This window comes from Acomys russatus, chromosome 27 (assembly GCF_903995435.1).
Source record: "Acomys russatus chromosome 27, mAcoRus1.1, whole genome shotgun sequence".
Lineage (NCBI taxonomy): Eukaryota > Metazoa > Chordata > Mammalia > Rodentia > Muridae > Acomys > Acomys russatus.
Window position 1 is genome coordinate 34,570,119 of NC_067163.1, and position 27,957 is coordinate 34,598,075.

A 27,957-nucleotide genomic window follows, 5' to 3' on the forward strand; every position below is an offset into this window, starting at 1 on the left:
CCCTGGGTTTAATTCCCAGCACCCACATGGCAGCTCACAACAATCTGTGGCTCCAGTTACAGGGGATCTGATGCCCTCTTCTGGTCTCTGAGGGTACCAGGCATGCGTGTGGTACACAGAATGTAATGTAATATATATATATATATATATATATATACACACACACACACACACACACACACACACACACACACACACACACACACACACACACATACAATCTTAAAACAAAAAGCTGAATGACATAAACAGAGCCTGAAATATCCATCTCTACTTCAGCACCAGGAGCACTTACTACGCAGCCCATGAGTTGTGTACTTACCACTGTGGACTGCACACACTGATTTTGTTGGCTTAATGATTTATTTACTCGGTCTTTAATGCCTAAACATCACAGATGATGTCAAAACAGGCGGAGGTGCAGTCAGGGAGGTTTCATCAAGCAGTTGACACAAACTGAACCCTTCTGCTTTGAAAAGCATAGAAAGAATGGGTGGCATGTAGACAAAGGAAGCCACCTGAGCCAGGTTAGGAGACGTCCTTTGACGGCTGAAATCTAGCTTCCCCTCTCAAGGCAGCATATCAACTAAAATAATCATGGACAATATGGGTAGCCAACAATTGCCCATTAACTGTTGCTTAAAAACCATACATAGGAGACTGGGCTCAAGCACGGCTCTCGGCCTCCATGGAGCATCCTAACTGTCTAAGGCAGTTTCCAGTTCATGTGCCTGATGCTGCTAATTTAATGGTATGACCTAATAAATGTTTATTGTTGGGCTTATAATTATTATGGCGGTATTATCTAACCCACTTCTGCAATCAGTAAAGACACAGGTGCCTGACGTGTTTTAGAATAGCCCATTCTCACCTGGGCAAGGCAGACATCACCTCCTAAGCTGTCTTCATTTACATCCCAGCCCCCATCCCATGCCATCTGCTTCTAACAATTTCTGTTTGGGCTACCTCCCTTATATAATCCCAAAATACTTGCTAAGGCTGTTTATCTGGGTCATTTCTGTCATGTGGGACTCCAGAGTTCCCCCTCTGGGCCCACACAGCTCTGTTCCTCCCCATGGCAATGTCCTTCCTTTTTCCTCCTCCTGTCCATCTGCTTCTCTTTCCCAAAATCCTCTCTGCCTCAAAAGCCCACAACCTTTCTCCATGCCTACCTTCCTCTGGCCTTGTCCATGTATTGGCTTTCTTTATTAGTCAAACAGGCAGACAAGGTTAAGTGGCAATACTTGGAGTACATCACAGTCTGCAGTAAAAATTTGGGGAAGGGGCAAGCAACTAACAAATACAAAGCACCAGACCATACTCCACCGATGTGCCCATCAAAGCCCACAGTGTACACTAAATCGCTGAAGTCAGGGGCTGGGTGTTTAGCTCAGGAACGGAGCTGCTGGCCTGTGTGGGGTTCTACTTCTCTTCCCGGCTCTGCAAAAAAAGAGCAAAGTAAAACAATTAAGGTCAGAAATGCAAATCGACACCCTCCCTTCATCTATCTTGTATGATCTTCAAATAATAAAGCAGCTTTTAGGGAACAGTATTAAAATCCACTCCCGGAAACATTTGAGCAAAATTAATCACCAGGAAGAGGAATAGTGGGTGCCGATGAAACTATTACACCTATTTACTCACTGACTGATTCCGGCGTTTTTTGCCTCTAGCAAAACAAGGTTGTCACCAGTGATTCTATTCTCCCTTGACTTCTTGGACTTACTAAGTAGCATTGTGTCCAACACAGGGAAGACTGAATGCATTGTACTTTTTATTCAGCTGGTTTCCTTGACCTACTAGGTTTTCAAGGACATTATTTTTATATCAACATTGAATTGTTACAAAACCCAATGTGCTTTTAAAGAATGTTATCAGGGCATCAGAATGTTTCTGCTGACAAACCTCAGGGTTTGAATTCACTCCCTGGGACCTACATGGTAGAAGGAGCAACTGACTCCCAAGTTGGCTTTTGACCTACACACACACACACCATGACATGTGCTCACCCCACCCCACCCCACCCCTGCCCACATGTACACATGCATGCATATGTACATGCATGCATGCATACATACATACACACACTAAATAAGTTAAATATATAATATAAAATATAATGTAAAGGATGGTTAAAAGTCTCAAAACGTTGAGACTCTTAATGTTTACTCTATTGCCATCTCATGCATTTCTTCGGTATTTTATTAGCATTGAAGTAACAAGCTCTCAGTCAGTTTGCTAGCAAGGCCAGCCAAGATTTAAAAGAACAGACCTAACAGAGGGATTCTGGGTGAGGTGGCCGTCACTCCATGAAGCGGGGCTGACGCTGTGACATATTCATCATACAGTCACATGTGACTCGCGTTACCGTCTCGCCAGCAAGAACGACGCGGCGCACACAGGATCCTTCTGCAGTAAAGCTTTAATGCGTCTTGAGAGGGAGAGCATAAGCTTACGACAAGTAAAATGGAGACCCCAAACAGCAGAAACCCATCCCTTATATAGGAAACTGTTCTCCGCTTAGGATGTGTCAGTCCCTGATTGGCTGTTACTCATCAGGCGATATGACGCCACGGGAGAGGCAGAGCACAACAAGTGGAAAGTTCCTTCGCACATGCGCAGATTACTTGTTTTACCAGTTTGGGACACAGGATGTCAGCGCCATCTTGTAATGGCGAATGTGAGTGCGGCCTCTCACAGTCACACATGCAACTCTCCACGTCTTTTGCTAGCATGAAACCATTTCCAAGAACTGGTTTTATTTTTACCTATCCTTTCTAAGTCAGTGCTCCCTGCTTACGTTTAAATCATAACAAGGCTCACACATTACAAAAGTCACAGGGCCATTTATTGTGAGATTTAGAAGTAGGTATTAAGAAAATTACAGTAAAAAATAATAATAAAAATAATAAAAAAAAAAAAGAAAAAGAAAATTACAGTAATAGTGAGGACCTCTTTCTAAAACCTTTGAAAGATTCACATCTATCCAAAAAGAATTGATCAAAAAGGGAACAATTTAAACTACTCAGAGAAAAAATAAGCTGCAGAACGCACTCTGCTCCTCACTCACTTCTGTTGCCATCCGTGAAGGATTGCTTCCTGATTGAGCTGGCGCAGGGTTCTTCAAAACCTTACCAACCCCCTTCTCTCCCGTTCCTGCCTCTCTCTATGTGTTCTCTTTTTACTTTCTTTTCCTCTGAAAGACAAGTAGGTTGGTCCCATTTCCTCCCACAGAGCATCATTGTCAACCCTTCATTAATCCTCCTATTAATCCCGGTATCTGATGGGATGTTTTCTTCTTAGAAGTTTGCTATAGTTGTACTATAAAATAGCAGTCTTTATTTTCTCATAGCTGTAGTGGCTACTTAATGATTTGTCTCCTGTTTAACTTATTTATCCCTCTCTGAGACACAAGCTTCACAAATAAGGAGGCTTGTCTATCTTGTTCATTGCAATATGCCCAGGTATCAGATCTATATAGTAGACTCATCGAGTATCTGACCTTGTGGTCCCATCATAGACTCATCGTGACTTGGAGACATATTTTGTGTGATCTCCAAAACAATCATCTGTGACAGTTAAAGTTACCAACTAAACTCAAGGCTCCCAACAGACCTCCTCTGGTGCTGAGTTCAGCTCTAGTCTCAGGGGCCTTAGCTTCAGGCTGTCTACTAGGTCCTCCTACCGCCAGGGGGAGCAGTCAGGCCAAGAGGACAAACTCGGGCCCATGGGAAGGGTTGAAACGCTAGGTACTGGCTGAGAGAACAAAGGGCATTGCATTGACACTGTGATCATAGAACTCCATTTGGAGGAGTCACATTCAACGACGACAAGGGAACAAAAGAGAGAGATTGAGACAAACATTTTTGCTTCGGAGATTCAGAAATACCTTGACACTGTGATGTGTGGGTCAGGAAGGAAGCCGTCCAAAGCTAGGAATTCATTAACTTGGTTTAGGTAACACAAATCACTTTTGAAGAGCAGCAGGGCCATTGAATGGACACAGTTTCTGGCCTGGAAAAACTAAAGGGGCAGATTCTGAGCCAAGGGAAATTGAGGAATTGTGGCTTTTCGGGCTTTCTGTGGGAATGCCTTAGTGGTGCTCTTTATTTTGACCTTTCAAAAAGATTTTATTTTTAGGTGTGTGTGTGTGTGTGTGTGTGTGTGTGTGTGTATGCGTGTGCAGGTGCCTGTGAAGGTCAGAAGGGAGCAATGGACATCATGGAGCTGGAGTAGTGATGAGCCTACCTGGGTGCTGGGAATCAAACTAGAGTCTTCTGCTAAAGCAGCACAGTGCACACACACACACACACACACACACACACACACACACACATCCCACATCACACACGAAGAGGGTCAGAAAACTCCTCTTCCACTATGTGGGTTCTGGGGACCAAACTCAGCTTTACTCAAGGGGCATGCTTTGTCACTTTTACTTAGAATGACAATTAAGTAACTGTGCAGATGTCAAGTGAAGATGTCAATTTGGACGTTTCTTACTAAAAGGAACTCGTGGGCCAGAGTGAGAGTGAGAGAAAATAGTGTATGGTGTACACTCCACAGTGCATAGCTCCTGGGAAGCCTGAACAGCGCTTGCTCTTTAACCCCTCCTCCCTTGTCTTCATCCTTGAAAATCCAGTGCAAAGATATCCTAAGTGTAAATCTGGGATTGTACACACTGTGTTAGCCTTGAACTGTAGTCTATATAGACTATATGTACTACACTATATATATATATAAATATATATATATATATATATATATATATATATATATATACTATATATACATATATATATATATATATATATATATATATATATATATACACATATATTATATACTATAAGAAGAAAGACATGCAGTCTGAGCAAAACTAAAAACTAGTGTCTTTTGTTCGTTTGTTTGTTTGTTCTTTTCCTTTGTGGAAGGAAAAAGGAGTGGACTATATGAAGAAAATCCTTGATTCCCCATGCCCCCAAACAGTGCACTTAAAATTCGCTGCTGCTTACAACCTTGGAAGAGCTTACTTTGAAGGGAGAGGTGTGAAACGATCCGATGAGGAAGCAGAGAGGTAACCTTCCCTGGAACTAAGAGTTTGTGCTACTAAACAGCTGACACAAAGGGTAACTTCCCTTGCTCTCTCTCTTAGACTGTGGCTGTTTGCTGCGGACAATGGAAACCCAAAAGCGAGTGTGAAGGCGCAAAGTATCCTAGGACTGTATTACTCAATGCAGGAGCCTAAGCAACTAGAAAAGGTACCTTCTGCTGCCCCATTGAAAGACTGTACTTATTTTGGTACTGGCAAAACCCCAGCCTTGCCTATGCAAGGTGAGCACCCTAATGCTGAACCTCATCTCAGCCTTCTCTCTTTTAACGCTAGCATCACATCGAGGTTAATAATTGTTTCCCCAGTTCTTTTCAGAGAAGTCCTGGTGGAGTAAGTCTGTAGGCTTGGCTGGCTCTTACATTTCCTAAACAACGTAAAGGAAGCTCACACTGGGATCTTGTGTTAGACTTTCCGTCGCCGTGACAGAGATTTGACATGAGAGAGAGAGAGAGAGAGAGAGAGAGAAGAGAGAGAGAGGAGAGGGAGAGAGAGTGGGGAGAGGGAGAGAGGGAGAGGAGGGAGGAGAGGATGCTTGTGTAGGTGGGCTTCCCCCACCTCCCTCTGTTGTCCCATCCTGGCCCTGATCCTATTGAATGGTGTTAGGTCCACCCTTTCTTAATCTCCTTCGGAAACTCCTCACCTGCATACCCAGAAGTGTGCTTCATTGTCTCTCAGAATTTCTCAGCCTAATCAAATTGACAGTCAAGATTAATCATCCAAAATCTTGGAGCTCAGCTCAAACCTCTCCCGATGGACAGCCCTTGCCTTGCCCGCTTTTTACCAAAGGAGACTATGGATGTGAGAATCTGTTGTATGCTAGAAACAGTCCCATGAATAAAGCACAACACTGCGAAAGCTAAAAGAAGATTTTATTACTGATATAATAATGACCAGAATTGTTTAAGCATGACTAGAGTCCTTTGATTTGAGGAAGTATTAAATGACACTGATGAGTAAAACACACCAGGAACTAAAAGTTAAAACTGCTGTATTTCTGTTAAAATATACTCCCATGACAATAATTAGAAGGAAATCCTACAACGAGAAGATGTAGGGCTGAGTCCTACTGGTCAGTGAAGGGTTAATGGCAAATTCCTAAGAGCCAGACCACAGCTGGGAATGTTCCTCAGACATCCACTTAGATATGCTTTCTTTAAATTCGGGTCAGTGTGTTAGGTCATGTGATGGTTAATCAGGGTGTAGAATTACTGAGCAGCAAAGCCTCTGTGCTTATGTGTGGAGGATTATCTAGGTTGGGAAGATGTCCTGAAGGCCTAATCCAAATGTGGGTGGCACTACCCCTTAGTCCAGGCTCTCAGACCAGGTAAGAAACAAGAAAGCTGGGCCAGTGGAATGACTCAGCTTAGGTGTGCTTGCCACCAAGCCTGGCCATCGGAGCTTGATCCTCAGAACCCACATGATAAACGAGAGAATCGACTCGAAAAGTAAATAAAACTGAACACTCTCGCTGAGCAAGCCGTTCATCTCTCTGTCTCTGCCTTCTACTGAGGTTGCAATGTGACTGGCCATCTCAAGTTCCTGCCTTGGTGACTGCCCCGCGTGGTGGGCTTGTATCCCTCCCAAACTGTGAGCCAGAAAAATTATATTCTCTTGAATACCTGCTTCCTGTCAGGTATTTGGCCACAGCAATGGGGAAAGTAACAAATACAAACGACCTAAATTGCCTTTGATCTTGGCAGCCAGAACCTGCTGAGATCCAGCCAGGACTCTCCTGTGGTTTGACTATGAGAGGATCCCACAGATTCCTAGGTTTGAACATTTGTTCCCAGCTGGTGGCACTGTTTTGGAAAGTTGTGGGATCTTTAGGAGGCAGAGCCTCCCTGGAGGAAATAGAAAGGAGGTGGCGCTTGAGGTTTTTTTGGTGTGTGTGTGTGTGTGTGTGTGTGTTTTAAGCCTACCCACCTTCTGCTTCTGTTCCGTGGAAGCAATGTGAGCAGCCAATCACCTCCTGTTCCTATCGCCACACCTTCCCTGTTGGGGGGAGGGGGGGAGGAGGAACAATAAGCCATCAGGCTTTTGGTCATAGCAACGGGAAAGCACACACAAGCTCTAGCTTTCCCTTAGCGTTGGTGGGGATCTTGTGAGCGCGCCTCCTTGCAGGTGTAAGTAAACCTTCCCTTAGCTCCTAGTTACACCTTCTTCTCCTTTGCCCTGCGAGACTTGCAAAGCTTGAGACCCAGGACAGCTGACCTTCCTCTGAAACTCTCCTTGGACTTTGAAGCCCATGTGCATATATGGTCAAGGACATTCCTGTAGAACTAGTTCCTGGAGACATAGCCAATACTTACACAATTATACTTAGAATTTTTTCTTTCTAGAGCTCCCTCGTACTTTCATCCTGCCGATAATAAAATGAAATTGTGACTTCTCAGGCATTTTTCTGGCATTCGGAAGCTTGTGGCAACGGAAATCTGGAGTCCCAGGGTGCACTTGGTCTCATGTACTTTTACGGACAGGGAATCCGCCAGGACACGGAAGCGGCCCTGCACTGCCTGCGGGAGGCAGCTGAACGCGGGAACGTCTACGCCCAGGGCGTTCTTGTGGAATACTACTACCAGAGGAAGTTTTTCACCAAGTGTGTTGCGTTTTCCAAAAGGTGATTGGCTTAGTTTGTTCTGTGTTGCTTCCTCACCACCGCTGAGGGGTGGTTTATAATGAATAGGAATTTTTCTCCCATTTCTGTAGCCTAGAAGTCTGAGATCAGGGTGCTGACAAGTTCAGACGGATGGCAAAGCCTGCGTTCTCTCTGTGTTCAGATGGATACTGTGTCCCCACAAGCAGGATTTCGACGGGAAAGTTTCTCCGTTTACAAAGGCTGTATACAGCCTTTTATTCAAGGGCCTTAATCTCACAAACGAGGTGCCCTTGTGCCCTAAACACTTCTTAATCTTGGGACACTGGTAACACATGAATGTTGCAGGGGACACAGTCAAGGTATAGTAATGTTTGCATAACAAGCTAGAGATAATTTCTTGATGTTCTTGGTATTGTCTTGGCATTAACTACTTGGTGTACTATGCCAGATTTGTCCAACAATACTTTCTGTAGCATTGAAATGACAGCTCCTCCATGACCTTAAATGCTCCAGTGCCACTGAGGACTGACATTCTAAATTAGTTAAATTTTAAGCGAGTAGCCAATATGGCTAGTTATGATCATACTGGAAAGTACAATTCTGTACCTTCAGGATTTCAGCCCTATTAGCTGAAGTGGGTTTCTCAGTGTAAATTGACACATTAGAATGTCTATTAAGGAGTCTTAATCACTTCCTATATTCCCTAGTCATGCAGTTCTGTCCCCACATGGCTGAAATAAAGCTTCATGACCATAAAGTGTTGGTATTGGTCAAAGACCCAAATGTCTTACAAATTCTTTGAAGAGTTTTCTGGGTCCATAAGACTCTACCCTATTTCCTACATATACTTATCCATGCTGTACAAAAGCAGTAATAGAGCAGAAAAAAACAAAACAAAACAAAACAAAACCAGTCCGGGGCACTCTAGAGTGGCCACCAGACTATGGGCGCGTTGATCTATGCCCCAGTCATGCTCCCAACCCCATCCCAGAGAATGACAGAGACCGAGAGAAGATGAAAGCAAGAGAAAAACAAAGTTCTTCCCCTCTCCTCCTGGACATCTCACCTTCCAGGCAGCAGGCCATCGAAGGAGCCACCTCCAGCATTCCCAGCAAGTGCCCATCCTGGCTAGGATTCTACACAGCTCTTAACATTTTTCTTACACTGATTTGTTTGTTGGCTGTGAGTGTGCACACACCGCAGCATGCTTGTGAAGCTCAGAGAGCCCCATGAGGGAGTTGCCTGGATCCTTCCACTGTGTGGGTCTTGAAGGCTAAACTCAGTTCATCAGGTTTGGTGGTAAGTGGCATGGTCTGCTGAGCTATCAAGCCTGAACCTACCTTTAAAATCTTTAGAACCTTGAATCATTTTCCGTATTCTGATTCCCCCTAACATTGTAGCTGACATGAAGTTGACTACATCTCCTTCTCACACAAGTCGGCATATGTATGTATAGTTTGCTAAGGCTAGCATTTAAAATTGCACATTCTTGAAGATAAGTATGTTAGCTTCTTAGAATGTTAAAGTGGCCTATGTGATGACTATCTAGACTTGAGATTGATGTTTCAGTGTACGATCCAAGGGTTGCCATGTTTTTGTTGGTTGGTTGGGTTTTTTGTTGTTGTCTTGGGTTTTTGTTTTTTGCTATTTGAGACAGGGTTTCTCTATGTAGCCTTGGCTGTCCTGGACTCACTTTGTAGATCAGGCTAGCCTCAAACTCACAGAGATCTGCCTGCCTCTGCCTCCCTGAGTCCTGGGATTACAGGCCCATGCCACTGCACCTAGCGTGTTGCCGTGTTTTACAGAAGTTTGGATCCTAGGCCCCTGGCTAGGGACAGTGAGGAAATGCAGAAAGGACAGACACCTCGACAGCAGAAGTCCAGTAAAGCTGGGATCTAGTGGGTTCTGCCACCACCCCAGCCTGTCGTCCTGGTTGGAGATCTCTGTAGGGAGAAGTCTCCAGATGTCACATGTAGGAGGAAGAAGCTGCAGTTCTTAGTCTCTGCACACACAGAGCAGCTCTCCATAAACACTCATCCTTGGACTCCTGAGAAAAACCTTTGCCATGCCTCTTCAGCCTGGCCCAAATGGGTTACCAATCATCCCATGGGTCCGAGTTCCTGACATGGCTGTGCCCAGGTTAAAATACACAGTCCCTGAGGACTTCCTGTGCTCCCTGCACAAGGGAGTATAGACTTCTTTTTTATCCTGTACTTAATTTATCCACAAGAAGATAATTACACTTAAGATATTAATGACATAGTTTTCCCTATGAGCATTTCCACAAAGAAGCTGTGATCTAGCTTACCCATCTTGCTAGTAGCAGACAGTGTTACATTAACTTCGCCACCGCAAACTTCTCAAAGGGGTAGGGCCGTCACTGTGAGCCCAGAGGCTCTACAGGTTGTTCTGTGAGAACATGAACCATGGCTGGTGTCCTTTTGAATTTCACAACCTCACATCCCTTCAGGATAGCGGACTACGATGAAGTGCACGACATCCCCGTGATAGCCCACGTCACAGACTGTCTCCCGGAGTTTATCAGCAAAGGCATGGCTATGGCGTCTTTCTATTATGCACGGTGTCTCCAGCTTGGCTTGGGCATTATGAAAGATGAAGCAGCTGCCAAACACTATTATTCTAAGGTAAGTTTGGGGACAAAATGGAAATTTACCTCCCTCCAAACCACTGTCATCTCCTTGAGAGTGGAACTGCTCTCAGGTGAAGTTTTCTAACCTCTGTGCAGACAACCTGTCTATGGTGAGCCTGTGCAGGTTGCACGTAGACCTGGTAGATTCTTACCAGCATAATTAAGCTCAGATGATAAAAAGTGTCATTTGGTGTAAATTTTTCTCCTTAAATCTACTGCCACCTGCAACTAAAGGCCTATCATTGCCCTTAGGGCCTAAATGTTTGAGTCTTCACGTGAAAAAACTGTTTTAACCTGTCTCTAGTAAACTTTCATTCTAATATCGTCATTAAATGAAGGTTTTTAAGTAACACCCCCATGACAAAGTTTCATGAGTGTGAGGTAATCAGTTACCCTCTCACATTTTAATCCATATGGTCACTTTCAGATCTAAGACTTTTGGGTGGGGCTGGGGAGACACTGTAATAGTAACTGCAGTGAATTAAAAAGACAGACAGACAGACAGGTAGGAAGGAAGGAAGGAAGGAAAGACACTGGTCATGCTTTAGGTCAATGATATTCATGAACACAAGTTAGAATGGCACCGTGATTAACTCTGTATGTCATTCTTTGGTATATGTCTTGCTGTGTAGCCCAGGCTGGTCTGGAACTCATGGCAATCCTGCCACTGTGAGCCCTGAACATTCTGGAACTAGAGGCTAGTGCCAGACCTTATTTCAGAAGAGTTAATTCATAGTCTGTAGGTGTGGGATAGCGCCATATCTGCCAAAGCTCTCTAGTGTGCGCACGGGTTTAGAAACACTGAATTATAGTACTTTAAACACGTTTCCAAAGTTACAAATACAACTGATGTCTGCGGTATTTGCCACCATGTCATTCTGGTCATGTGAGTAATGGCCATGAACAACTAACTTTGCTATAAATGCCTTCTGACCTCCAAAACCAATCTAATCCCATGCTCCAGAATATCCATAGTATGCTTTGTAGATAAGCATGGGAGAAAATCTAGTTTAGAATGACCTGATATTTGGTATAAACACCCTGAAAAATCAGTAAACCAAAAGCGACACTAGAATAGTTTCCACCTATGGGGAGATAATAGCCCCGTTACTGTGCACTAAGGCTGCAGGCAGAGCCAGTACCCAGTTAGGCTGTCCTACATTACAGAAGATGCTGGTGATGTGGAGACAGTGTAGAGGAGCAGCTAGTGAGGTTGTATGAGGGAGGCAGTGAGAGCTAAACACGAGGAGACCTTGATGGTGGTGGTCACTGAGCTGAGAGTGTCCTGCACAAAGGAACTCTGGCCAAGAGGGAGGGGAGCTGGAGCTACTCCACAGGTAGGGCAGTAAAGATGGCAGACCCCCTAGCCAGGGCTCATGCCTGGTTGCAGCTCACCGAGCTCCTTCTACTTGGCTCCTTAGGCGTCTATAAGTGTTGTGTATTCTAGAACCCACCATGTTTCTAAAGTATGTGCTGGGAAACTTGGACTAAACATGAAGGAGACCCTTTTGATTTCACTGTCTCCGAAACAAATACAAACATCTTCTCCTGGAAGATCACAGCTAAGCAAACTGGGTAAGACCAATGTCCTGGTGCTGAAGAGATGACATCTGCTCAGAATGGCACCTGGTGTTCCTGCCAAACCCTTGACATTCTAGAGTCATGCACCTTATGATCTAGGTACGCTAAAACTACATTATTTTAAAATAAAAGTATTGTAGATTCCGCTTACATAATAATATAACAGCTTGAGACTAGATGTTGTTGATGTTTACTTCCTGTTTTAATAATTCTTTTTTTAATTTTTAATTTAAAATATGTGTATATTGTTTGTCTACTTTTAAAGACAGGAGAACCAAACAATAAGAATTTATCAAATGCCTGACTCTCTTCTCTCTTTAAGGCGTGCCGCCTGAACCCTGCAGTGACAGATGAACTTCACTCCTTACTTATTCGTCAAAGAATTTAGACCACAAAGCATCTCAACAAAGACCATCAATTCTTATCTGAAACGTTTGTGTGTTTCCAGCAGCTACATCTGTTATTTTCTGAGCCTCTATTATATTACCCAGGGTATTTTACAGAAATGTTACCTTCATTCTTATATTTGTATTCTGTAATTTTATTACAAACAAAAACTTAAAGGTCAATCAGATTGCTGGGCACAGTCCCCGGAGACACACCCTTAATCTATAGAGTGGCCTGGACTGTACTGAGTTTTACAGCAGGACAAAAGCAAAGTGCCCCTTTGCCTTGTTAAATGCAGTGTCTGGAATGACAAAGTACAGATTGAGTTTTATGATTTCCAAAGCACACATGCTGCCAACTTACTTTAAAACATAATTTGAAAGTTTAACTCTTTATATTTTCTTTAGCATTTGTCTGAGTTTATGAATTTTGCTAATTTAAAATGTATTTAGTATTGAATTTTTTTTTTTCACAAAATTAAGTGAAGGCCAAAGAAAATCTAAAGATTTGACTTTCAAATCCTTTTTGTAGAAATTGTATAATGTTCCTATAACTTTTTGGAAGATTCTTACAGATAATTGGCTAATTTGTAAATTTTAAAAAATGGATTTAAGAAATTATTTAGGTTCACCTTCCCCAAATGTGTCCTCAAAGCTCTCAAATCAATGAACGAAACCAGTATTACCCCTCAATAAATATGAGAATTACAGCAATATGCTTTTGTTTGTATTCATGTTCTACATTTTTTGGTAAATCTTAGAAACATTTCAATAAAGATAAAATATGAGAACAAATTCATAAAAATCATTCACCTAAGAACTACATCTAAATATTGTTTGGTAATCTAGCCTGGGAAAGCTTACTTATGAAAATATTAGTTTTTATAAGTAATGTCTTAAGTTTTCACAAAAAGAAATGGATTTCATCATGACGTCTTCATGCCTGCACCACCATTGTCTCACTCCTCCTCTATGACTGCCCCCCCGTAGCTCCTTTCCCTTCCCCAGTCTTCCCTTCTCCTTCCTTACCATATCCATTTACTTATTTCCCGCTACCCTTGAGATCTCTTCCTCTCCTTTTATGATCCTCTATTTTCAAGAGCTATAAACACGTATACATAAATACAAAACTTGCTCTACACACACACACACACACACACACTTTCAAGTCTTGGTTCCAGAGAAAACAGTTGCCCTTGGAGTCTTATTTAACACGATGCCAGTTCTATCCATTTTCCTGCAAGCATTTCATTATGGATGAAATTCCTGCGTGCCTGTTTGACATTTTCTTCTTCTATTCATTTGTTAATGGGCATCTAAGATGGTTGCATTTCCTAGCTACTGTGAATGGTCCAGAGATAAATGTGGATGCTAATCTCTGTGGTGTACACTGGAATCCCTTAGGTACACACCCAGGAGTGGTATGGTTGGACAATGTGTAGTTCTTTAACCCATCAACTTGGTTAGATAATTCTGGTTTTTAGTGCTTAATTTTTGTAATTCTTTATACATCATAGATATTAAGGGTGCTATAGTTGGTGAATAATTTTTTTTTATTTTGTAGACTATGTCTTCACTCTGATGATTGTCTCCTTCGCTGTGCAAAAACTTCTAAATACTTAATAAATTAGCAAACTTTTTCCTCATGTTAGTGACACACATCTAAATATTGTGTAAAAATAAATTAGCAGGCTACATAGCAATTGGGAGACAATGGCAGGTGGGTCTCTTTGAGCCTGATGTCAGCCAGGGCTATAATGAGAGAGACTCTGTCTCAGAAAAAAGAAAGAAAATTCAATTAGCAACAGTCTTACTGTCAGTGAAATCTACGAAAGAAAAAGATGACAGTGAAAACATTAAAATTCGTATGTTGTAAATTGTGTAATGATATGTTTGTGAAATGTATTAAAAGCATTAGGTCTTAAAGTTACCTCAATTCCCTGCTTTTGTTGGCATATTGGCTGGTATGACTTTATTTTATAAATCTAATGTCATTTTCTTTTGAAAATTAACATTTATTTTATGTGTATGAGTGTTTTTCCTACATGTATATTTGAGCACCACACACATGACCGGTGCTGGTGGGGGCCAGGAGAGGTCGTCAGATGCCCTGGAGCTGGAGGTGTGATGGCTGTGAGCTGCCATATGGGTGCTGGGAATTGAACCTGCATCCTTTGGAAGAACAGCCAGTGCTCTGAATCACTGAGCCATACCATGTCATTTGCAACAGTGGATAAATAAAAACAAAACCTCTTAGTAGTAAGAAAATGGAGTTCGTAGGTGGCGATGTCTGCTGGAGCTGCTGCAGAAGGAAAGCCTGACCCTGGCTCTGCACTCACATACTTACTTTACTTGAACTTTGTTTTTATACAAAGAGAAGACATAGTTGTGTACCTCTGCATGCTACCCGAAAGTTCTATAAAGCAACCCCGGAAACAAGGCCTGTTCCTCTGTAGTAGTATTTAACACTCCATATTCCCTCCCAAACACTGCTCCATACCTCAAGCCTATGGGTTGGTATAACTCTCTCTCTCTCTCTCTCTCTCTCTCTCTCTCTCTCTCTCTCTCTATATATATATATATATATATATATATATATATATATATATATATATATATATATATATTTTTTTTTTTTTTTTTTTTTTTTTTTCCCTTTCAAAAGAGAAAGAAAAGAAAAAAAAATTTTCAGGCTCCAGTGAGGTGTGGTAGGCAATCCTAAGTGCCGCCACTATTTGGAAAGCTGATGCAGGAGGATCATGAATTTGGGGGCAGCCTGGATCATTCAGCAAGACCCCAGTCTGAAAATGAAGTAAGAACTTGGAAAAGCAACAGCCGCGCCCAGTGACATACTTCTAACAACTCTGTATTTTCAAAACAGCACCACCAACCAGGGACCAATTGTTCAAATCCCTGAGCCTGACAACACGCAGGCCTGAATGGGACCCCAGTGTGGCACCTACACTGCAGCACACGCTCACTGGGGAGGGGGGCTAGCCTTTACCTCAAGTGAGCAAGGATTCCAGGTTATTACCCTCTTTAGAAAAGCCCAAACTTCTAGGTTCATCACAGTTGGTTAGCAGACTGTGTCTTAAAGAGAGACGTTAGAGTTTTAATTTCTCACCCAGTTTAAATGGTAGCTTAGAATTACGCAAACGATGCATTGGCAACTTCACTCTATTCCATTCCCTGAATCTACTCTAAATGGTCGTTTCAATATCTCATTGAAGGACAGTCCTTATATATAAAATATCCAACCTGAGTTGTGTCTGAAGTCTTTTTAAAAATTTATTTATTCACTTTATATCCTGGCTATAGCCCCTCCCTCCTGTCCTCCCTGGCCCACTTTCCCTTCCGTCTCCCCCCTCCCTTATTCCTCAGAAAAGGGGCACCCCCCTACTCACCCACCCCAGCTCATCAAGACTCCTCTTTCTCTGTGACCTGGCAAGGCAGTCCTGTCACGGGGAAGTGATCAAAAAGCAGGCCACAGAGTCCATGTCAGAGACAGCCCACGCTCCCCTGACTTGGGGACCCAAATGGAGCCTGAGCTGCCCATTGGCTACGTCTGTGTAGGTGGCCTCGGTCCAGTCCATGCATGGTCCTTGTTGGTGCTTCAGCCTGCACAGGCCCCTGAGTCCTGGTTAGTTGGCTCTGCTGCTCCTCTTGAGGAGCTCCTGTCACCTTTCAGCTTACTCCCTCCCCTGCACTATTCCACTAGACTTCCTGCGCTCCACCCAACGTTTGGCTCTGAGTCTCAGCATCTGTTCCAAACTGCTGCATCTGAAATTTTAAATACCATCTTAATTTGGAAGAAGGGACCAAGCCAGGTGTGGTGGCACACATGTGTAATCAATCCCAGCACTTGGAGAAGTACAGGCAGGAGGATCTCTGTGAGTTCAAGGCCAGCCTGGTGTTCAAAGCAAGTCAGGACAGCCAAGGCTTATACAGAGAACCCCCCTCTCAAAACAAAACAAAACAAAACAAAACAAAACAAAAACAAAGAACCTGTCAGTTGTGAGTTAATAGTGTGATAAACCTATACCATGTGATTACCTGTTTTTCTCTTATACAGATTGCAGTTTTGCCTTCTGCATTTGGTATTTCTAGGAATCAGAGAAAGTGGTGCACAGGTATTACTGCCTGGCGGATGACAAAGCCAGGGAACAGTGACTCAGTGACTTGTCTGTGGTCCCACCATCACTGACCTCACCTAGGGCCCTTGCAGTGCACAAGACTTAAGGATTAACAGACTCTTTCAACTCCAGGAAGTGACTTCCTATCTTTGAGGCTGCCTCTTCCACGGCTCAGCTCACATCTTACCTCCTTGCCCATATGGCCTCTTCCTCATTACGCTTTCCTCGGGAGCCCTCAGCGGACAGTGCCTCCTGTGGAAAAGGCTCTCGGCAGATGTGTTATCGCACAAGTGTCCAAGGGCCTTCTGCATCATAATACCTTTGAGCACTGGGATTTGTTTTTAAATTTTATTGCTTCAAATGCTTCAAACTATGGGAAATCTTTGGTAAAAATAAAGACAAAAAATTTTCACAATAACTTTACACCAAGCATCGCACAATAGTGTTCCTCAAAACACGTGAAACACAGGAATGTTTGGAATCCTCAGCGAGGAGATTAACTGTACAATATTCAGAGTTTGTCATTTAACAACAAAAATTTCATAAATATTTAAAATATTTCCTATGTTCTTATCACATATTAACATTTGTACTTCAATCAGCATGTTGAGCTTTAAAGTATTTATATCATTTAAATAAAAACCAGTAATTGTCACTTTGTTTTTCTGTTGTGACCACAGCGTCAGTCCTCCTCCCTCTCACGCTGCTCACCTCGCATGAGACTAGAGGGAGGCACAGAAACAAAGATGTGGTTCTTGTCAGGCCCTCTGTGGAAAAGAGGAGGACGTGTCGTGCCTACTATGACACAGACATTTCTCCGGCGGTCGCTGCGCCATCTCAAGCTTGACCAGCCTTGAGCTGATCCAGGTGAGCCCTTAGCTCAGGACACAGCTCCGTCAGCAGCAGCTCCATCAGCACCTGCCCGAGGGGGAAAAGCAAAGAAGCCGCTGTGAGACTTCTGAGACCACCCTCAGGATGCACGTGACTCTCAAAAAGAGTTCAGACTACAAAAGCCCGATTTATTTCAAGGTCTGTCAGACATGTCAGCTGTCAGTGACATTTAATATTGGTATTTCTTTTTTTTTTTTTTTTTTTTTTTTTTTTTTTTTTTTTTGGAGACAAGATGTCATGCAGCCCACAGTGACCTCCACCTCCTGTGTATGTGGACTGTAGGCATGCACCATCACATCTGGATGATACTGGTAATCCTAATCAGAAAAACAAACGGAAATCAGTTTCCTTTGCCAAAATAACAGAAACCATGCTCATGCAGGCTGTTAAATCAGAAGTCAACAGAGAGCTTAGCGTGTGACAAGAAGACTCTCGAGTCCCCTTTCTTGTTTTTATTTTTTTGGGGGGGTGTTTCGAGACAGGGTTTCTCTGTGTAGTCCTGACTGTCCTGAACTTGCTTTGTAGACCATACTGGCTTCAAACTCACAGCGATCCTCCTGCCTCTGCCTCCCGAGTGCTGGGATTAAAAGGCGTGCACTACCACGCCCGGTCAGGCTCATACTTTTTAGGCAAATAAGAGGACAAATAAAAATGAAGCAGAAAATAACAGGCCCAGAGTTAAAAGAAATAGATGTGATTCAGAATGTGAAGGGTTAAAAATTACCCTCATATGTAAACAGGAATATAAAATCAAGAAAGAAAGAGTCCTGTCCTGTGGGATGCTCGGTACTTACATATAACAGGTGCTTGTTGGCTCTTCTTTCTTGCAGCGCCTTGAATATTTTTATTATGCCATGGCGAGCATTTTGCTGTCCAACAAGGCTCTGGAGTGTATCTGGAAAAAACAATTTTGCACTTGTTCTGTTGCCCTGCTGGGTCTTGAACCCAGGAACTTGCATAAGTTACGTAGATTTGTTACTTTTCCCGCTGCCCATGATAAAACACTTTTGACAAAGCAACACTGTGGTGGGGCATGCTTACTTTGGCTCACATGTGAGATGAAGTCCAACACAGTAGTCAGAACCCAAACAAGTGGGCCAGGCTGCACTCAGTCAGGAAGCAGAGAACGGCTGACACCTCAGCTCACTTGCTCCTTCATCCTCGCACAAGGAGCTTGATCCACAGAAGGGCCCACTTACATGTAAGGTGGCTCTCCTTACCTCAACCTAGTCCAGGTAAACCCGGAGGCTCACCTGGCCGGAAGCTTGCCTCCCAGTGACTCTAGCTTCTGCCAAGCTGACAGTACTGACCCTGGGGCTGACAGGTACATCATATCCTGAGCTCTGAAAAAAACTGAGTTTCTCTCCTCAGGCGATGTTGTACCACACCCAAGAAGGCAAGCATGGAGGCCTGTCTATGTAACTGCTTAGTTCTCATGACCATTTAAAACAAAAGTTTTAGAATTTTAAAATTTATTTATTTGTTTATTTTATTATGTATACAATGTTCTGCCTGCATGTGTGACTGTCCACAAGATCTCATTATAGATGGTTGTGAGCCACCATGTGGTTGCTGGGTATTGAACTCAGGACCTTTGGAATAGCAGACAGTGCTCTTAACCACTGAGCCATCTCTCCAGCCCCCTAGATTTTTTTTCTTTTCTTTTTTTTTTTTTTTTTTAACCAAAGGGCATTCTTGAAGGCTACAATTTTAACATTTGGTACTACTTGTTTTAGTGATTAAAATAAATGTGTTTTAGCCACATTAGTAAAGTTTCAAAGTAAACTTCAGCCTGCTTTCTGAAGCATAAAATATATCAGCTCTAAATATTCCTGAAATGAAATACTCCTATTAAGATTTTTCAGTATCTTCTCGGCAGGTGATGAGAAGCGGCCTCCTGGCAGAGGCGGGGCGTTGCCCTCAGCAGTGCAAACCCTCTCAAATTTCTCAGGCCAAGTCTCACCTGGAATGTTCTCAAGTAGCTTTTGCTGTGCTCTCTGCTTTGTTTCCTGACTTTGTGCTTCGCTTCTGATTCTAGTGGGTGGTGCCAACTTCCCATTTGGCCAAAAAGCATCCCGGAAAGCGTTGACGTAGTAAACTAGCATTGGCTCACTGAATATCCAGTTCACTGTGTCCCGGATTTGTCTTTTAAGAGAAAAAAAAAGTTGCTTGGTTGAAGTTTTTACAAACTGTATGTTCTATCCTCAGAAGGCATTTGCCAAGGGGTAGGCTAAAACACAGCCTGATCTAAATGTTTGATGGATAAACTGATTATTTTAGAACTCGGGCTATGGGAATTATTGTGCACTTTGTCAATACTGGATGATCAACTCATTCCTGGGGTTCACATATTCACATATTTTTCTGTTTCTTCTTCGTTCATTTTTATTATTTAAGAATGGATTCACATTTTTCAATGGCATCCACTTTTCCAATCCAGTCAGTACAGACAAGAAGAAAAGTCTGAGGCTTCCAGCCTGGCACTTCATACACAGTGACCAGCTAATGCTGGAGGCATGACTAAATGCTGAATCAAACTCACAGTCAAAAGCAAACACAAGCAAACACTCTACAATTCAATTCTAGACAGAAAAAATAATGTCTCTATTTCAACAGGGCTTCTGTCTTTAGAAGGGACTGCCAACCTGCCTGCCTCTCTTCCCTAGAAAGCTAAAGCTCTCTATGCTGTCACTTTAATCTCTGTAGATTTCTTTGGGTTAACCACTGGCACTCCATGAAGAAATGAAATTTCAATTTGCGACTGAACATTAGGCAAGTCTTAGGAAAGATCAGCACCTTTGGTATTTTCTTTCTATCAGCCAAAAAGCTTTGGAAGCCAATCAGGTGTGTGACACCATGACTGCTTCAAGATGAGAGGCTGACAAACACTACTACTTAGTTTTATGACGTGTTGTCCCCTGCAGAAGGCAGAGAAGCACGTACCAGGTGCTCCACACGTCCCTGCCTGGCAGTGAACCCGCCGGCACAGAGAGTCAGACAGTTCCCATAGGAGGCTCCTCAGTCTCCATGCAGGAAACTGCTGGGCCCTAATCATCACTGGCAAATGCGGCTGCTGGAGCCAACGCCGCCAGAGGAATATGGCGAGTGCACGTGATTTGCTGAGTTGGACAAGGAAATACATTAGCAAGCTCAAGTAATGGGGGGAAAGGAGGCATCTGGACATTACTTTCTCTAAGGCCTGTCACGGACATAGGGGAGGGGAGAAGGGGAGAAATGGGAGGGAGGGGAGAATGGGAGGAAACAGGGGAAGGGCTAACAATCGAGATGTAATATGAATAAATTAATAAAAAAAAACTTAAAAAAAAAAAAAAGAAGAAGAAGAAGAATGCTCCGACCTAAGGGCACTAAGTTAAATAAGCGAGCCTCTGACAGACAACTTGAAGTTTATTTTTTTTAATTCTAGAAATAAAATAGAAGTAAAGTTTGTTGTGACCATCAGAAAAACATTCTATGTATAAATAATACAAAAATATATTTTCTTTATAGTATTTCCTATAAAACTGTATCAGTTTGCATAATAAAACCATAGCATCTCACTAATGTTCAAGCAGTAAATTATTCACTTGGAAAAACAGTATTTTCACCTCAAAACTTATTTTTCTATACACAAAATTGTGATTTAGTTTAAAAATTTTTAGACATCCACTCACATTTCTATTCTGCAGAAAATCTGAACGCTAATCTCTTGAAGATCTTTATTTTGGATAGTTATTTAAAAGAACCTTGACAATGGCAGTTGTAAATCCCAGGCACAGAGATATCATGAAACAGGACTAAGTCAAAGGACAAGAAACCATCCCGTCTCTTCACTCTGTCTCCTCCCTGCTAAGGTGAAGTGTTGGGCTAATTTCTGAAGGCGGCTCAGATAGCCCATTCCTGCCATATTTGCTCTGATGGCCGCTGACGGCATGCTCTCGCAGCTGCGGGAAACACCAGCAGTTTCTTAGCGAGTGTCGCTGACTGAGCATGCGTTCTCATGGAGGGCCTGAGCTTCTGTGAACAAACGCTAAGTATGGAGCAGTATGAACAACTCAAAAATGTCCTGCAGAAGGTTGCTTGTGCAAACACTGCTATGTAAATGGACACCGATACAGTCTGGAGTCTACCGAAGACTTATGGTAGAACTGTTTGCCACACACAGCCTTCCTCCAGGGGATGTCCATGCATGAAGGAGAGTTGGCGTGTTACGGCCACTTCAGCTCTAGGGGAATGCTGCGGCTAGCTCAAGTGTTTGCCGTCTATTCACCGCGCATGCTCAAGAGAGATTCAGACCTCTGCTTCCTCATCCAGCCTCAGCATCGTATCAGAAACGAGTACAAAAGAAGGGTACTTCTCCTGAAATCCGTGAGCTGCCGCTCCACACTGCAATTCAACATTCAGACAAAGGGTGGCAGTAGCTTTATATGACTCACTTGTTGATGGTTCTTCCAAAAGTGACCTGAACGAGAGCAATTAATGTTCTTCGCACCCATTTAAACACTAAAAGGTAAACCAGAGGAAAACATTTATCACGGGACAGTGCAAACATCTCAATTTCACAGCTGAAAAGGGCATCAGTGTGGCTTTTGATTGGGTCTGAATCTAAGCATCCATCAGAGGCCCCAGTTTCTAGAGACTGGGTCTGAGTTAGCAAACGCCTGCTCAGGGACTCTGACTAAGCCTTTATGTTTTCACTAAGCAAATGGAGAGGTGAACTTTGAGAGTATTTCTCCCCCTCCCCCTCTTTTTTCTTCTGTCTACATAAAACCTAAAATAATACTTTGCTTCCTATGTCCCTGGGCTGCTGTTGGCACGCTGGGTCCTCACCAGCAGAGAGCGCAGTTCATGTTTGCAGACTTGTGCTTGGCTTTCTGCTTTCAGTTCTTCTAACGAAGAGTTCTCATTAAGAAATGTCTGAATTCCAGCGTTGACAGACTCTGTCAAATGTGAACGAAGGCACGGGCCTAACTGTTGCCGCTTGAGTATTCTAGTCTATTCAACACTGTGTGCTTTTATGTCTTCTTATGCGTTTGGGGCGGGAAAGGAGAAATGTAAAGAGCAGAGTGCTGAATCATGTGAATTCCTTTCCTGTAGCACCTTCTAGAGCTGCTGGGCATACTTTCACCTTGCTGACCCTCAGGCTCCTCGGAAGAGGATGAGATTAAAGCAAGCCGGTACACCTCTGTCCTCTGTCCCTGTGGTGGTTTGAGGGGAATGGCCCTATAGATTCCCGTGAAAGCTTGTCCGTAGGGATTGGCACTATTAGGAGGTATGGCCTAACTGAAGTAGGTGTGGCCTTGTTACAGAAAGTGTGTCACTGTGGAGGTGGGGTTTTGAGGTCTCCTATGCTCAAGCTAAGCCCGGTGTGGCACACAGTCTCCCTCTGCTGCCTGCAGATCAAGATGTAGACCTCTCAGCTCCTCTAGCACCATGTCTGCCTTAACACTGCCATGCTTCCCGCCATGATGATAATAGACTAAAGCTCTGAACTATAAATGTTCAATGAAATGTTTTCCTTTTTAAAAGTTGCTGGGGTCATGGTGTCTCTTCACAGCAATAAAACCCTAAAATAGTCCCGGAGGATGTTCTCTGTGCATGAGGGGTTCTGCCCACTATAACTTTTATTATTAACATAGAGATATTTTGTAGGTGTAGAATATCAATGTAAACCAAAAAAGGTAAAAAAAAAAAACTCATGATATTTTTATGTTCATAAATTTGAATATAAACCAATTTCTTACAATGTATCTTTCCATTGCTAGCCCCTGAAATGTCTGGCTCCTGACAGGGAGAAGTGAAAACTACAGACCTGGCAACAACGAAGCCAAAGGCTCGGCCACCTGCATCCAGCAGGAGCGTTAGGAGGGGTAGACCACACTAGAGCACTGCTGACAGCAGCCAGACACTAGACAGGAAGGCCAAGGGGCATCCCCAACTTCTGAATGAAGCTCAGTGCCTAATGAGAAAACTAACAACCGCAGGGTTCCAAGCCATGCTTGTATGAGACTTTCTGGAATCCACCAGGCACGTGGATGTGTCTATTTCAGGCTGGCCTTTAGGCTAGAACGCACATTTCTGTTCATGATGGTAACTTTGCTTGGCCTTTCTAGGTCAGGAGAGAGGCAGTTCATAGCCAGTGGCTCTGATCACGAATGTTACTCTAGAGAGACTGCCTGATAGATGAGGGGTTTAAGATAAAAACCTGCCTTACTAGGTCCTTATGTAGACTGAACACAAACAGGAGCCAAAACAGTTTTGCTGAATCTCTGCCACCATTGGTTTCTCCTCGCTCCTTCCTCAGTTCCCAAGCCCCCACCTTCCCAGAGGGCCCCTTGACTGCTTCTAATGCCTTGTTTATTCAAAGCGCAGAGGCAGCTGCAGCCGCCGGAGGAGTCCGCTGGTGGCAAACGCATCACATCTCATTATCAAGGCCAGTCTATTTATTCCTCTTGGAAATGTCACTGACAAACCAAACATGCCCTGAGCAGACATTCAGTCGAGGATAAGCAGACTGAAATGCCAGCATGCAGCGTCCTACTAAGGCTGGGACCAGGGTTCTCACCTGTTTGAGTTTATGGAAAAAGAATTCGCTGATGCTAACAGACAGGATGCTGCAGACTCACCATGCCCGCCTCTGTGGGAAATGGGGACAATCACAGGTTTGTGGGCAAGACCTCACGGAAGAAAAGAACGGCTGAGTGGAATACTGTTGTTTCCTGGTTATACTGAACCAAGTTAAAAATCAGCTACTGTCTTAAAAGAATCTAAAATACAACAGAGCTGCAAATTTTTCATCTGAACGAGTTTACTATTTGGATGCTATATATCATGGACATTTCTTTAACAATTTGCATAGCCTCCATTTCTTTTGTTTGTTTGTTTGTTTGTTTGTCTTTGCCTTTCGAGACAGAGCTTCTCCATGTAGCCTTGGCTGTCTTGGACTCACTTTGTAGATCAGGCTGGCCTTGAATTCACAAAGATCCACCTGCCTCTGCCTCCCTGAGTGCTGGGATTATAGGCATGCGCCACTGCTCCTGGCTACTAGCCTCCATTTCTAATGCTTATTTTAGCTCTAACTTTAGCTATTGAAATTATTCTATACCGAATCTTCATCTAGTATATCATATATGTGATATATAACTTATATTATGTTACATATAAGATATATATTATATATCCAAACACTACCCTGGCATCAAAACTGCACCTTTCATAACAAGGTATGTGAATGATTTTTTTTTTTTTTTTTTTTTTTTTTGGTAACTTCTGGTGATGAGACAATGAAGCTACACATGAAAAGAGTCCAAAGTGTTCTCTCCTTTTTAATTCAGAGGAGCACGATGCTGAGTAAACCAGGAACCAAGGTTTCAGGAATGCCGAAATTTGACCTGTCCTAAGGCTGTGCCTTCAGCACAAGGATGGCGCGTGACGCCTGCAGTGTCTTTAACGTACTCTGAAGGGCTAGATGAATGAGTGTGTGGGTGTGAACACACGGAATGCACACCAGGATCAGAGCAACGATAAACAAATCCCACTAACAGCCCAAGACACGTACTTCCTCGAAGCTCGAAAATCTCCCCGATCAGCATGAAGCACGGTTCAGCCAAGGCGTCCTTCTTCCCATCCACATCATCGCCGTAATCTGACAGGTCGCTGTCTTCTTCTATCTCCTCCTGGGGCAGAGGGGACATGATGGGCAGCACGTCACATGCCCAGGAAAAGGAAGCAGAGCAAGGCAGAGCTGACCCCCTTTTTTCAAGCACAAACTCCAAGCTATCCACTGACATCCCAGCCTACATAATCACTTGACCTTCAAATAGAAATCTGCCATTTTCAACATGGAGGACAAAGTGCCTCTACTCTCAGGGGACAGCCAGACTCTTCAGCCAGATTCAAAGCTTAAAATCAGCTAACTGGGGGGAAAACACTCTTTAAGTAATCAGGGAATTAGTAATACAGTTTTCTAAAGAGGATGGGACTGTTTTTGCATTTCAAAAGACTTAACTGAAATGGTTTTTAATTCGCTGTTCTTAAAAATATGTGCATTTTAAAATAATTGAGGTATTTTTAAAGATCTGTTTCAAGCATCTACCATACACTTTGGCAAGTCTTATTTCCTGATCTATATGTCAGCATATTTTAATTCAAACCTTATCATATGCAAGGCACCAGGCTGGTGTACGTGAGTGCAATGAGGTCCAGCCTCTCAGTGGCTGACAATGGTCTGGGGAGATTGATTATATATAGTTTTCACAAGGCAGAATGAAGAGCTGCCCAAATACCAGGCAATAAAAAGACAGTTGAAGATAGTTATTCTAATATCTGCAAAGAAACCCAAAGCTGAAGGCAAAAACTCCAGTGCCAAGAATAGCTTACATCCTGTTGAGTCACTGGCCAAATGGGGTGCACAGACACCCCTCCCCCGCCCCAGTCATCTCAGGCTATTGCCAAGACTCTGGGTTACTCACCACAACTTGATGGTAAGGCCCTGTAGCTGAGGATAGCATTTACTTATGCCACTGAGCACAGAGAAGTGGAGCTAGTATCTAACTAGAAGTTTCTCCACTACTGACTAACGTTCATGATGCTGGAAGACACTCTGCATGATACCAGCTACAAACCCTGACACCTGTAACAGTGCCCTGCCTGCAACATATACTGGTGCAGCAGTGGCACGAGTGTTACGGGAGTAACCAACCACTTTCTAAATTGGATTTACGGCCTGCTCCATGGGCCGAGGGGAAAACCTACTACTGCTATTTAGCTAAAGGAACATAGGAAGGACATGACTCCTAAATGGCAGGTCTGGGCATTATTCTACCCTATCAGAGAAGCTGCTTCTTGCAGTAGATGGTAATTAACAGAGGGACTCAAAACCGGACAACTGTGCACAGAGTGAGGGGCTTCGGAGCACTCAGTCCTAAAGGGGATGTCTTCATCAAATCCCTCCCCTCAAGGGTCAGGGATCTGGGGCTTTTTGTTTGCTTGTTGTTGTTTGGAAAGTGGAGAACATGAGGTTGTGTAGGTATGGAGGTAAGGAGCATCTGGAAGGGGCTGGGGAGGGAGAAGAATACAAGCAAAATAAATTATATGAAAAAAGATTGTAATAAAAATTTTTAAAGAAAAAAATAAAGCTGAGGTTGTAGGACTAAGCACCGGACTAACTCTAGGACTTTGGGTATCATCAGGTGAGCAGTCAAAGTCAGTTCCTTAAAGCACAAGGAGTTCTCTAAGATGTCGTTGGCTTCATCCTGGCCCAGGAACATTAGATACTTCACAGAGGCCGAGGAAGGTGAGCACTGAGAAACAGCTACAACGCTCACTGTTAGAGGACAATTTCATGGGGAGCAGGTCATATGTATACCAAAGGAATTCATGCCTCAGACAGGGTAACAGAGGAAAGCCAGCCAGGTCTAAACTGACACAGAGGGAGGAGGTTGTAGAGGAGCTCCGCTGACAGCGGGTTCACATAGACATGGAATAGAGATGTGGGCATTTCTCTGCCCAACTCAGAGTGCAATAAAGTACCACACTCTTGTTCATGGTCAGCCTCTCTGTGCAAACTCAATTAACCAATCCTGATAAAGAGTCGATGCCACTTAGCAATGAACTGGGGAGAAACCAATTTTGCAGGCTAATCTCTTCTAATTTGTTAGATAGCTAAACAGGGGGCTTTAAGCCTGGCGTTCAGAATGTAGACTGACCGCTGTCTCTCCAGTGGCTGCTTTATCATACACCTTGCTCCCACATTCCTCGTGCTGGCTGATTCAGCATGCTCCCCAGTTCTCCATGTCCAAGAATGACACTTCAGCCCCCTATCCTGCCATAACCCTGGGCCTTATCTTCCATCAGCACATTACAGGCACATCCCACTCTAGTCCCGTGATCTGCCCACTATCCCACTGGCCAGACACATCTTCCTCCCTGAGCCCTCAGACCCAGGCAACTTCTTCCCTGGTGGCCTTTAGCTGGCTCACCATCATGAAGGACCAGTTGCGACAGCACTTCCTGTTCACAGTCTGCAAATCTACCTTGCCATTTATCCTTTTGTTTCTGCTTTGTAACTTTTCCAAGTGACTTACTCCAAAATGTGAAAGTGACCATTGAAAATGAATGCATTTGCCTTTCAGCAAACATCTCTTCTTTCAAACAACCTACAAAAAGTTATCTGCTTGAATATGCTGAAGTGGGACCGCCTTTGGACTGCTCACCTCCTGGTGGGAGAAGAAGTCACGAGGAAGTTTTTCCAAAAATGAAGATAATGAAAAGGAGGTTTTTTTCCCCTGTACATCAATGACCTTGAGGTAGTCAGGAGAAGGGCTCAAGAAGGCATAAAGTGCTTCGCTCTGAAACAGTCTCTCATCTGAAAGCAGGTTCTGTGGAGAAAGAGGATTGGTTAACTCCGATATAGAAAACCATCTGGGCTGCTGAGAGCTACAACAAGGCAGACCAGAGAGAGCTCACCATCTCGTGGCCTCACTTTCACTATAATTCTAAACAAACAACAACAAAAAAAATGGCTGCCTTTTCTCTCAGAAGCCAGCTCTGTAAGAACACTTGCTGGCGGTCTCAGTCACAAACAGGTGATGGTGCCTAAGGCCTCAGCC

General features: G+C 43.5%; 2 protein-coding genes across 2 annotated transcripts in view; one reads left to right on the plus strand and one right to left on the minus strand.

Annotated features, from left to right (window-relative positions):
- Lrp2bp (LRP2 binding protein) overlaps positions 1–12,559 on the plus strand; it is a 26,996-nt gene extending 14,437 nt beyond the window's left edge. The window contains exons 6-10 of the mRNA XM_051169726.1: positions 4,935–5,077; positions 5,156–5,261; positions 7,507–7,730; positions 10,180–10,354; positions 12,263–12,559. Coding sequence (XP_051025683.1) covers positions 4,935–5,077; positions 5,156–5,261; positions 7,507–7,730; positions 10,180–10,354; positions 12,263–12,328 — 714 coding nt within the window. The 3' untranslated portion in view covers positions 12,329–12,559. The remainder of the gene's footprint in view (positions 1–4,934; positions 5,078–5,155; positions 5,262–7,506; positions 7,731–10,179; positions 10,355–12,262) is intronic.
- A 4,710-nt stretch (positions 12,560–17,269) lies between these two features.
- Snx25 (sorting nexin 25) overlaps positions 17,270–27,957 on the minus strand; it is a 113,609-nt gene continuing 102,921 nt past the window's right edge. Inside the window, exons 14-19 of the mRNA XM_051169724.1 lie at positions 27,562–27,726; positions 24,906–25,023; positions 21,784–21,850; positions 19,314–19,495; positions 18,145–18,245; positions 17,270–17,377 (exon numbers count right to left, since the gene is read on the minus strand). Coding sequence (XP_051025681.1) covers positions 17,297–17,377; positions 18,145–18,245; positions 19,314–19,495; positions 21,784–21,850; positions 24,906–25,023; positions 27,562–27,726 — 714 coding nt within the window. The 3' untranslated portion in view covers positions 17,270–17,296. The remainder of the gene's footprint in view (positions 17,378–18,144; positions 18,246–19,313; positions 19,496–21,783; positions 21,851–24,905; positions 25,024–27,561; positions 27,727–27,957) is intronic.